We start from the raw sequence: 13,246 nt of genomic DNA, 5'->3' as shown, positions 1-13,246 counted from the left end.
TATTATTATTGCATGATACATCTCCCCATTAGTTGGGAGATCTTTGCAAGGCTATCACTACTGTAACAATACTAACAGGCATAGTTTTTGTTATGATATTCATATGTATTAGTGTATTTCAATGTATCATTTTGAGTTTATCAAAGAGTCCACTATTAACAATACTAAACACCAGTTTGAAGATTCCTATCTAGTATCATTTAAGCTTAAAAATAATTTGAATCCTCGCAATCGAGGACGTTGTACATTACTAATTCAATCCTTCTTTAACTAGCATTCATTGATTTGCATGTGAAGAGTTACGTTGAAATTTTGTTTAATTCACAATCCAAATCACCCAACTTAAAACAAGTACAAATTATATCTCAATTCCCAATTCTGCAATTCAGGTATGCGTGAAGAAACTGTCAAAAAATTTATAGTACACACATCAAAGGTAACCAATTAGTTGAGCAAGCATACATGAAGCTATTCATAACTAGTTTCTCTATTCACAGTCTCACATTGTTGTTCTAAGAATTATTAGACAGAAGGCTCATCAAACAAACTTCGGTTAACTGGAAAAGGACCATTATATATCATACTTCGAAACTCGTTAACATCGATACTACTTATTAACCATCAGTATTTCACAACCACTTGGCTATTTTATTCCTCAGAGAACTTGATTATACATAACATATATATTATATAGAATGGGCTAACCTCTTTATATATAGCATCATCAAATTGTAGGCTTCTTCTCAAATCCAGTGCCGGGATCGTCATTGGAAGGGAAAACTTCAAGCCCAGTAACCATGGCAGCCGGTGGACCACGACGGCACCTCTGCTCCATCTCCTGAACAGAGTCCGGGCTACCAGAGAAAAGAGCTTCCACTGAACCATCCTTCCTGTTCCTAACCCAACCTTTCAAGCCTAATTGAGTAGCATTCTCTATTGTCCAGTTCCTATAGAACACACCCTGAACCCTACCCTTTATCACAGCCCGTACCTGCATCATCAAAACCCTCAATTCAATGCAATTATTACATAGAGATTGAAACCCCAAACTGCACAAGCAAAAATCAAGAGATTCATTACTGGCACCAAGTTAAACTTTCTAAGATAACATCCAAATGCCATCATCAAAAAAAAAAAAAAAGAGGTAACAAATGACATAGAACCCCACTTGGAATGAACTAAATTGATACATCTTACATAGATAACCCCATTCTTAATCCAAATCTGAATTGTTTGAAGGAACAACCAAAACCAATTATTGAAACCCAAGGAAGAGATGTATAATGCTGATTAGCACATTTTATACCAATTAGTACCATGTACAGAAATACCTAAATACACCAAAAAATCTAGAGGAATAAAAAAATGAATTATCAAATATATACAAAAGAGACTAGTGCGTTTGGTTCGACAAATCTTAGATTATATTCCGTAATAAGAATAAGGGAATGTAACATTACGGGTGAAACATGAAATTACCTTATTTAATTCATTTGACTGAAATGTAAGTTATGATTGATGGAATGTAAGATTACCTAAAAGCACATTTTACTCAATTTTCCTTGTTATAGAATTTGTTTTTTTTAACAAGTTTAGTTCCTTCAATATTTCTTAGTCTCAATTTCCATAAAATTATGATAAAGTATTACAGCTCTTACTTTTTATTACAATCTATATATTAATAAGTAAATATATTGTGTTGAAATAAATTTATAAATCATAATTATCATAATTCATGAAAAGTTATTGTAATACCAATCATAATTATAGTTATAACCATAATTAATAAATTATTAAATTAAATATAATGATTATAATTGTAATGTATGAAATCTACAGGTTCACTATTAAGAAAAAATATTTTATTTTTAATTAGCCTTAAATTTTATTTAAGAAAAAGCCTAAATTGATTAGAATAATAAAAATAAAGGTGAACTGGTCCAAAATTTAAGTTTTCACCCCTAATCTAAGATTATCTCAAGAATAAGCCGTGATAAGATCACCCTATATTATCATATGACCGTAATGTGAGATTATAGGATGATTGGAATGGGGAAATCCAAACACCATAATCCTATTCCAGGATGTAAAATTACGAGCCCTAGTCTTACATTCCGGGAACCAAACGCCTGTTATTGGCATACATAGATTTCAATATTTTCAGGTAGCTAAATTGCACAAATAAATCAAACATGTCAATTATATACAAGAAACAGCCAAAACATCACTAGGAACATACATAAAAATTAGCAGAAAATAAACCCTTGTGCTATGTGATCACTGATTTAGACTAGAATTATAAAAGCATTACTCAAAATTAACAAAAATTTCAAAGGAAACAATTAATCCATCACTAAAACCTAAATAGTTCAATAAATTCATAAACATAGTCATAATCTTGACAACTATCACTATGGTTGGCAAAAAGAGAGCCTTTTTTTTTTATCAATGACATAATTCCTCCCTATAAAATGAATTTCCAAGCAAAACAATCAAAACCAAACATTTATACCAATAGATAATACATAATCAGACTAACATTTAAATTAAAAAAATCCAACCTTGAAACCTAATGTTTGTTGAGCGAAGAAATTTTATTTCTTCAAAAAACCCAACATTCAAATCAATTAGAGTAATTCATAAAAAGAAAGATAGAGAAACTCACCGTTTGGGTTTGGGAAGGCTGAGAGAAGTAATTGTCAGCTTGAGAAGTGGCCATTGAAGTTAAAAGAGATGGAAGAGAATGAAAACTAAATGGGAACAAAGAAGGAAGAGGAGGGTGAGACCGAGAAAAACGAGGGCAAAGCGGAAAAGAAGTCTGGGGAGAAATTCTAAGAGCGAAAGGGGAATCTGAGAACAAAACAACTACTTGTATATTGGGTCCATCTTTTTGGAATAAGAAAATGAAGATTGTTGGATTCCCGAGATATGAGGAATTTGATGCTTGTTTGATGACTGATTAAGGCTAAAGATGGTGCCACTGTTTGGACTGATAACCCCATTTTTGCTTTTGCATTTTTGAAATGTTTGGATTTTATGGGTGGACAGAATTTGAAGAGTTCTTTGATTCCATTTGATAAAGCAGGGGAAGCGGACCTGTAAAACAGTGTGTTTTTTGGGTTTATATATTATTTGGTATTTGAGATTAGTTTTAATATTTAATTTGGTATCTCTGTTTGTTGTTTCAATTTAATAATTTAATTTGGTTTTAATGTTTAATTTGGTATCTAAACTAAATGAAATCATGCCTTTCAATAAATATTTGGCACATGTGCTCTAATAAAAAGAATAGGTACTTAATTAAGACAAAAGAAACTTAAGTACTAAATTAAATATTAAAACTAAACTTAAGTATTTTATTGAGACAAAAATACTCAATTATCAAATTAAAAAACTTAGTACTAAATTGATTATTGAAACCAACGAAATATTTAATTGAGACAGAAAACTCAAATACCACATTAAATATCAAAACAAAACTCATAGAGTATATTAACTTTTTAAGTTACATTTTTCTCTTCCCCAATGATTCAATATATCTTAATAAGCTATATGTATATAATTTAAATAATTTTTAATATAATGATAATTATAATAACTTTTAACTATCTTTTAGTTTTATATAATTTTAATTTATAATTTATTATTTAATATAGTCATGATTTAATAATTTTTTATTTTATGTATACACACATTTTAGAATTATGTTTTTAAAGGTTATTTTTCACTTTCATCCTCTATCATCATTATTACATTTAGATCCAAACAGATATTCTATAATTTATTTTAATCGGTAAATAATTAATATTATGGTAAATATTATTTTAATCTGAAAAATGAATTCTAAATTTCATTTCGTTCTATTTTTATTGAACTTCCTTCAAAATTTTACTAAAATTCATTGAAATTTTTCTTACAAGTACTTATGCGTTATGAGTATCTTTTAAGGGATAAAATTAGATGTATTTACTACATGAATCTTTCTTGGCCGTTAGTGAACCACAAAAGACATTAATGAGCAAAATAAACTGAAAATAAAAACTTATAAATAAATATATGAAAATTTTATTTTTACACAGTTAAAAATATTTATAATTGTATTTATAAGTCTTCTATTATTTTTTTTATTTTGCTGTTTTTATTATACATAAACTCATACAGCATCAAACATTATTTATTTTTAATAAGTCAAAATATAAATTTGTCAATTAAAATTAAATAAATAAATTGACCAAATAAAACATGCATATTAATAACAAATAACATAAAATGGGCTTTCTTAAGAAGAATATAATTTGGCCTTTTAATTGAACAAATATATGTTGAATAAGGAAAGAAAAGAACAAAAAATGGGACTTACCGTAGGTTTCAAGGATGGAAATTGTGTATGTGATGAGGCAGCTTTAGAGTTGAGGGCAAAGAAGGTCCAAAAGGATGTAAACAATATCAGAATAAATGGCAAAGAGAAGGGTGAGAAGGAAGAACACAAGGGTTACACGAAAAAGAAGGATGAATAGGATCAAAGCTACGATGGTTTGGAAGAAGAACAAGATTGGTGAATCTGATATCAGCATTGTTGGGTTTTTGGTGAATCTGAAGCTTTTTCAATCTTTAAAAGACTGAAAGCTTAGGTGAAGTTCATGAGGCTTCTAGGGTCCCTCCATAGTATACATGGACCAATGAATCAGTTGTTGAATAACTCTTTGAACCTTCTCAAGACTTCTCTTGCTAAATAAAACATATACTCCACTTGGAAATCTTTTTAAGCTAAATTGAATCGATATTTTTCTTCATGTGACAGATCAGTGCTAGTAAAAGTACTATAAAAGTTTTTTTGTTAAGAGTTAAGTTGTATTTCACTTCATTTACTTAAAAAATAAATAAATTAGTTCTTGGTTCTTTCTGTTATAAATTTTATCAATTTCTACTATTAAAATCTAACGTGACTAACATAATAACTAACTAGCCAGTTTAATTCCTAGTTCTTTCTATTAAAAATTTCATTCATTCCTACTATTAAAAGTTGACGTCATTGACGAAAAAATTGAACGGTTACACATAATGTGTTATATATACCTCATGACATACATTGACCAGTTTTTAACAGTGGGAATGAACAGAGTTTTTAGCAAAAGGGCCATTTTACTCTTTAATCTAGCGTACAATGACTAATTTACCCTTTTTTAAGTAAAAGGGCAAAACGTAATGAACTCCTAGTACAAAGGACTCCATGAAATTTTTACAGTTCATTTTATTATCATTTGTGATATTCCGATACATAATTTTGATATATAGACTTTTTTCTTTTAACTTCTCTAAAAATATTAATTAAACCACTCCAAAAAAAAACCATCAAATTAAGTTGTCAGACATTAAAAAAATCATCAATTAAGTTTTTTGACCAATAATTTTCATCGTTGACTATTATTGTGTTGATGTGCTCCTTACTATCTATTAAATCAATCGTCATGATGTTAGTGTGGCACTACCATAACAAAGAAAATAAAAAATTCAAAAATAATAATTAAAAATTATTTAAAAAATTCACATATAAAATGAACCTTAATAAATCTTACCAAATTGATCCTAACTTGGTCCTGGTGATTTTCATTTCTCTAACTTGATCAGAAGTAACTGATCTTACCAAATTCAACTTAGCTTCCTCCTCTGCATAAAATCTCTAAACAATTCAACTGAGCCACCAGTAACATTCGTGACTTCAATGCCAATTAGCTTCTGATAAAACCCTGTAATCTCCTTTGCGATCTTATCAAAATGATCAAGCTTGATTCCATTTGTAAGACCCAAATTTTGCCCGGGACCCAATAAAACCAAACTCGAATTAAACCTAGCCTATTATCCAGTTACAAGCCCAAACCCAATTTTGGCCCAACCTAATCCCAACCCAAACACAAAAAATAAATAAATAAATAAAAACCTTGGCCACCTACTCCACCACCTTGGCCACCAACTCCACCACCCTTGGCCACCTAAACCACCCCAACCACTCCACTTGTAAAATTTGGCTATAAAAGCCATTCAAGACTTTGATTTTAAAGGGGTGGTTTTTGGTTTTTTGAAAAGGATTGTTCTTTGTTTTGGAGGAGGTTTTTTTATTTTTGGAGGTGTTTTTTGTTTTTGGAAAGAAGGTTATTTTGTTTCTTGGAAAGGCTAGTTTTGGAGATTAATCAAAGATCAAAGCAAAGAGGTTTCTTTTGTCTATTCTTATCTTTAGTTCTTTGTTTGTTTATTGTTTTCCTTTCAATTTTATTTTGTTTTTTTATACTGAAAGTGAAAATAAAAGTAAGAAGCTTACCCATATTTTCATTACGAAAAAGGTTTTTTGAGGTCCAAATGCAGTGTCAGTGGCGCTGATGATGCCCGTGGGGTCCATGACTGAAACAAAGCGGACCAACGGCGGATTTAGAAAAGAGGAGAAAGAGAGTTGAGAGCTTCGTTTTATTATTTTATTATTTTACTATTATTTATATTATTATTATTATTTCTCATGTATATATTATTATTTATATTATTATTATATTATATATGCCCTCTCCATATTTATTTATATTATTACTATCATTATTGTTACTTTTATTATTTTTTATTTCTAACTACTATTATTATATATATATATGTATTATTGTTTGTATTATTATTATTATTATCACCCATATTGTTATTACTTTACTTTTGTATTCTAATATATTATTAATATTACTCATATTTTCATTATTTTTGCTATCACTATTACTATTATATATTAGTGTATATTTTATGTATATATATATATTTATATTTATATATAGTATTGTTTTTATTACTTTAATTTAATATTTTTATTATATTTGCTTTTGTATTTCTATATTTATTATTATTATTATATAGTAGTGTGTATTTCTATTATATACATATATATATTTATATATAGTATTATTGTTTACTTTACTTTAATATTATTCTTATTATCATTATATCCAACCCAATAATAATTCTTTCATAAGAGTAATATTCCGTATTTGGTAATTCGAGACAATCGTGCCCTAACTTATTGGGTTTCAATTTTCTCCTTTAACCTAAATAACGGAATACTCTTTTAAATCATAACATGAGTTTTGAAAATGCTTATTCTCGGAGATACGAGGTGTTGTGCCCTAACTTACTGGGTATGGCATTTTGTTACCTCGAAATAAGATTTTTGCAAGTAAAGGCAATATTCGGTGTTTGGGAATTCGAGGAAACGTGCCCTAACTTCTCGGGTTTCGATTTTCCTCGTTCACCTTAACTAACTGAATAACCTTTTGAAATACACGAATTTTTATATAAAAGGCAAGCTCGTTCTCGAAAATTCAAGATGTCGTGTCCTAACTTCTTGGATGTGACATTTTATATTGTGAGACGAGAAGGTCCTTAACATTTGAGCATTTTCTTTACAAAGAGGGATCGATTTTAAATTCTTTCAAGTTTTCAAATTTTCGACACTAAGACACTAATTAATCAACTAGGTACCAATTTTGGGCGATCGAGGGTGCTAATCCTTCCTCGTATGTGAATCGACTCTCGAACTCATTTTCGATTTTAGAGACCAAAATTATCATTTTAGTAAATATTAACTTTTATTAAAATGATTAACTTAAGGTGATCCGATCACACCTAAAAAGATTGGTGGCGACTCCTGTTTTCATTTTTTTTTCCAAGACGATACCCGTTTTTTCTAAAAAAAATGGTTACGACAGCTTGACGACTCCACTGGGGAGTTTTATAAGAGAGTCAAGCCACAAGTTGATTAACTTTTGTCTTTTTCAAAATTGAGAATTTGGTTTTGATATACGATCACTTCATATGCGTTTCACCCGTTTTTCGTCTGCTTTTCATCATTTTATTCCTATTTTCTTTAATCGTTTCAAGTTTTTATGCATATATCTTCTCGCATTGCATTGCATGACCGTTGTGGTCACACCCTTAAGTGGGAGTGAGAAACTACGCCTTCGTGAGGTTTTCACCTCCGTGCAGGATAGTGGATCACTATCGGAATACATCCGTACCTATGGTTTCGTGAGATTTTCATCTCCGTGTAGCCATAGGGAAATGTATTCTCCTGAATTGAACTCGATTCAAATAAGCCTATAATGGGTGAGGATCGAGGAATCTGCTGGTTCAGGTACCCTTACTCTAGAACCAAACCACATATAGAGAGACCTAGGAGCCCACTCTAGGAAGAGCCACTCCGAACCCCTAGTGGTCACCCGAATTGATTTATTTGTTATTTATTTATCCTGTACTAACGTGTTTTATTTTTGTTTTGTTTATAATTGCATTACATTACATCATCCTAGGAAGGAGGTGTTGATTCATATTTGATTGCTAAATAGAACAGTTTTTTCATAAGAAAATGAATTTTTGATAAAGTGGATTATAATACGGTTGTCTAAATATGATCCAAGTGAACACATGAAAGAAGACTGATAGCTCGTGAAGAAATACAAGACTTCGCTTCATTGCTCAAGACGTAAACCGACAAAGATTATTCGAGAGCCGTCATATCTTGACCTTCTTAAAGGAGCCGACAAGTATCACAAGAATAAGTGAGCAACGAGTCGTGACTGGATCGAGCAAAAAGGAGTTAATATAGACATCTCTTGGAGAATTCGTCGACTCGACCACAAGATCCGGATATGAAGAGGAAGATAGGTGTCTTCACTTTGAATACAAGAGAAAAGCCGATATGTAGTCCGTTTTATGTAAAAGAATTTGCTTTCTAGAAAAGTTGTTCTAATGAAATTAAATTTAGAATCAATGCCTTCCTTTTTTTATGTTCATGCATTTGCATTACATTACATCAAAGAAAAGAATGTGTTGATTCGAAATTCAATTCCTAAATAGAATAGTTTGTCATAAGGAAACGAATTTCTTGATAAAGTAGATTATAGTGCGATCGCCTGAATATAGTCCAAGTAAACACGATGAGAGAAAGTTGGTAGTTCACGGAGGAATACATGATGTAATTGCCAGAGATTCAAGCTAACAAAGGCATGACGAGAGAAAGCTGGAAGTCCACGAAGGAATACATGACTTGATTTAATTGCCAACGAAGATTATTCAAGAGCCGACACTTTTGATGAGTATCATATAGATAAGTGAGCAAGAGATCGAGGCTCAGATTAAGCAGCAAGGAACTAGTAAAGGCATCTTTTAGAGAATTTACAGGATTCGACCATGAAGAAAAGATCAGCGTTTACTTGGGATATGAAGGGCAATACCGCATATGTAATCTATTTTCATGTAAAGAAATATGTTTTCTAGAAAAGTTATTCTAATGGAATTGAATTCAAGATCAACATCTTCCTTTCTTTTGCATTCATTCCATACATTTGCATTACATTGCAACATTTGCATTAAACTTTCACTAAAGAACCCTGATTAAACAAAATTATTTCAGTTAATCTGGAAACCAACGAGAATCAAGCAACCGAACACAGCCACTATACCCGCTGTAAAACCAAAGCAATGGACCAGAGATTAGAAAGGATAGAACAAATGCAAAGGGAGATGCAAGAACAATTACAAGAGCAGATGCAAGAGCAACTGGCTAAGATACATCAAGATATGAGGGACCATATGTTAGAGTCCCAGAAAAGCATGATGAATCAATTAACTCGCCTATTGGTGGCGGATTAGAAAAGGGAAAAGCCCTTTGATCAATGCGGAGAAGATAATGAAGATCCTACCTACCTCCGGTTTTACCCACCTTATGTGCCCCGCAAACCGAGGCACCTCCTAGAAGGCCATCTGTCATAGTGAGGCCTCAACATGGGCCGATGGATCTTGGAATCCCATAAATTTCCCATCCGGGTTGGGAAATAATTTGGGTGATAGCTCGGTCAACCCTATTACTCCCGATCCGGATTTAATAGAGAAGGAAAGAATGGCCACCGAATCCTCAAACAATTGGAAGATCGTTGCGGTGGTTAGAGGAGAAGTTTAGGATTTAGAAGGCGCCGCAATCATTGGGGATCGATGCCAAAGACTTAAGTTTGGTTCTAGATTTGGTGCTTCCTCATAAATTTAAGATACCGAGTTTGAAAAGTATAACGGACTACTTGCCCAGAGCGCACATAACAATGTTTTGTAGAAGGATGATCGGCTATGTGAACAACGATCAACTATTGATCCATTGTTTTCGTGATGACCTAATGGGAGCAAATGGCTAGGTGGTACAATCAGTTGAGCCTGCAAAGATCGGTTCATGGAGAGATCTTGCACAGCTTTCATGCAACAAGATAACCATGTGGTGATATGACGCCATATAGGATCACACTACAAAACATGGAAAAGAAGCCGAGTGAGAGTTTCAGCAAGATGCACAACGGTGGAGGAAATAGCGATGCAAGTCCACCACCTCTTTTGGAGAAGGAAACGACCATGCTCTTCATTAATGATTTGAAGGCCCCATTCATCACCCATATGATTGGAAATACTACCAAAAGTTTTTCGATATGGTAATGGCAAAGAGATGATTGAGAATGCCATAAGAGGTGGCAAGATTGAAGTTGGAGAAACTACCAAGAGGTCGGCCCAAAGAAAAGGAGAATGGAGCGAACAAGATGAGCTCATACAATAGAGATCACTCAAGGTCAATAATCATCAATCAACCAAAGGTGACTACGAGGGGCAACAAGGTTCGACAAAGCAGAATCAAGTGTAAGGCAAAATTTTGAAAAGCTCCAATTTACGCCAATCCCAATGTCATATAAGGAGTTATATCAAAGTTTATTTGATTCACACGTGGTGTCCCCATATTATATAAGGTCGTTGTAAACCCCATACCCCAAATGGTATGATTCAAACGCTCAATGTGATTATCATGCGGGAGTATCGGGGCATTCAATAGAAAACTGATCGCCTTCAAGAAGACGGTTGAAAGACTCTCGAGATGAGGATTGTGAAGTTTGATGACACCCCTGGTACAAAGAGTCCGTTACCAAATCACGATGATAAGAGCAAATGATTAAAGGACTCTGACAAAGATGGAAAAATAAGAAGAGGATTAGTAGCATCGGATCCTGAGTAGAGAAACTTGTGAGGCATTCGTCCTTACAAACCTGGAAATGTTTTGAATGATTAGTCTGTAGAGGAACCTCTTGTAGTTTTTAGAGCTAATCTAGAGTAATATTCAAAACACGCTTGTTGCTTTAAGCCTGGAAGCAATTAAACCCTTTTTGTAAAATAGGCTTGTATCCTAAGTCTTTATTTCAATAAAATGCATCTTTTTGAGCAAATATTCTTTGATTTCATCTCATACGGTACAAATAATTATTCTTAGATTCTTTTGTTCTTTGGAATTTATTTCAAATATTCATTTATTCTTCATTCATGATCATACCATACAAATAATCATCCTTAGAATCATTTATTTCTTTGGAATCTGCCTTCAGCGGGTCCCCAGATATCAATGATGTGAGTAACACTATCATTGACTCCGAGTCTCCTTTTGAGCAAAATATGGGCCTAAAGGGATCTCAACACTCTGAAGATGATAGAGATGTAGACTACTCTCTAATTTGTTAAGGATGGTAGAGTAAGATGAAAACAGATCCTCTCTTACAAAAAGACAAGAGACAGAGGGCCTATGACAAGAGAAAGATGCAAACATCGGAGTCTGTATTACCACAAAGGCAAAGCGAGACGTCATTGAGTCACTTCCTAGAATTTAAAGATTTTTTGCATGGTCATATCAAGATACGCCTGGCTACTAAGACAGGAGGATGTTGCAGGGTTTTGAATGACATATGCTAATGGTTTTACGATGGCCAGGCTAATCATGAGATTTGGGTTCTGTTGGCCCACCATAGAAAAGGATTGCATAAGTATGCTGTAAATGCCAAATTTATAGAGAGAAAATTCACGTGCCCCTTCATGTGGGGCATGGAGGTTATGGGCCGATCTCTTTGAAAGCTTCTAACCAATCTTGATTCGCCTTTGGGGTCATCGTTTACCCATGAAAAGGATAAAAGTTGTTTCATATGCCAATGTCACTAGGTCGACAATCATCAAATTTCAAAAAAGGGTGCCAATAAAGAGTGCCGAAAATCATGTCTAACACAATTGTACAATGTCAAAAGGTCGCAATTGCTTAAAGATTAGGCATTATATGGCAAAGGCAAAGGCAAAGGCAAAAAAAAAAAAACTCAAAAACACAAAAACACAAAAAAACAAAAAATTCTAAAAAAAAAGCGAAAAAAAAAGAGAAGCTAGGCGAAACCCATAAATGGAGCCTTGAGACTAAAAGGATTCAAGTTGAAAACTCGAAAAGGGCAGCTCAAATTTGGATCAAAGTGGGGCATACATTAGTCTTGCTATGCCCGAATTAACAATGAAGAAGTATGCTACGTCTGGGCATCGACAAAGTACTCGGATCCCCTAAACACATATTGAACTCGAAAGGTCCTCAAGAAGTTGGTACAGAGAAGCTCAGTCATGCGATATCCGGGGCATCTAGCTTCCATTTTACCCATTTTGAATTTTTATCTTTGATTCTTCTCAAGATATGTCCAAATAAATTTTCTTCTTATTGCATTGCTATCTTTGATTAAATCATTCGTTTTGAGTTGATTTCATTCTTATTGCATTTGCAATCTTTGATTAATTTATCCATTTCGAGCTATGCTCATAATCAATTTCCTTCTTGTTAATTGTTTTGATCTTTTTCAAGCATTTTGCATTGAAATAATGATTAATGGACTAATAACAATTTCACAAAAGAAGTTTTGCATATTACTTTGGAAGTTTCTAAATAATACAAAAACCTGAAACAGGACTATTGTTTAGAACTCACCAAGCCTAAAGGTTGGAAATATTATCTCTTTGGACTCTTTATTGGTTGAACCAAAAGACAAGACATTTCATCAGTGATACAACCTCGACAAATGACGAGTAATGTCAACCTAAGTGTAAAAGAGGGTCATTCTCGAGAAAAGAATTGATACTTTGCATTCATGTACATCCGGTCATTACACCTAGGGAATAGTGTAATGATCAAACCGATTGAAGATGATACAAATACTATGCCTTTGAGTTGCAATGAATGGATGGAAGAAACCAAATGTTATTCCTTTGAAATTGCAAGAGGAGGCACAAACTTTATGTCCTAAAAAGTACAGTGGAAGGGACTCTAAAATTACAGAGGGCAAGCTTTCCGAGTAAAATGTGATTGTTTCTTTGACTTTTCATCAAGAATACCAAATTA

General features: G+C 32.8%; 1 protein-coding gene across 1 annotated transcript; it reads right to left on the bottom strand.

Moving 5' to 3' along the window:
- Positions 1-469: 469 nt before the first annotated feature.
- Positions 470-3,093, bottom strand: LOC108450537 (uncharacterized). The gene is made up of 2 exons (XM_017748211.2): positions 2,666-3,093; positions 470-991 (listed from the first exon to the last, which is right to left on the bottom strand). The coding sequence occupies exons 1-2, from the start codon at positions 2,717-2,719 to the stop codon at positions 725-727; spliced, it is 321 nt and encodes a 106-aa protein (XP_017603700.1). The 5' UTR covers positions 2,720-3,093; the 3' UTR covers positions 470-724.
- Positions 3,094-13,246: the final 10,153 nt, after the last annotated feature.

Source organism: Gossypium arboreum, chromosome 9 (genome assembly GCF_025698485.1).
Source record: "Gossypium arboreum isolate Shixiya-1 chromosome 9, ASM2569848v2, whole genome shotgun sequence".
NCBI lineage: Eukaryota > Viridiplantae > Streptophyta > Magnoliopsida > Malvales > Malvaceae > Gossypium > Gossypium arboreum.
The sequence above is the reverse complement of the archived record's forward strand: the minus strand, read 5'-3'. Positions and strand labels throughout refer to the sequence as shown.

Excerpts from the sequence above, each read along its gene's own strand:
- LOC108450537 (XM_017748211.2), bottom strand. The coding sequence starts at position 2,719 with ATGGCCACTTCTCAAGCTGACAATTACTTCTCTCAGCCTTCCCAAACC. Across the intron at positions 992-2,665 it reads AGCCTTCCCAAACCCAAACG|GTACGGGCTGTGATAAAGGG; the intron begins GTGAGTTTCTCT and ends TTGATGATGCAG.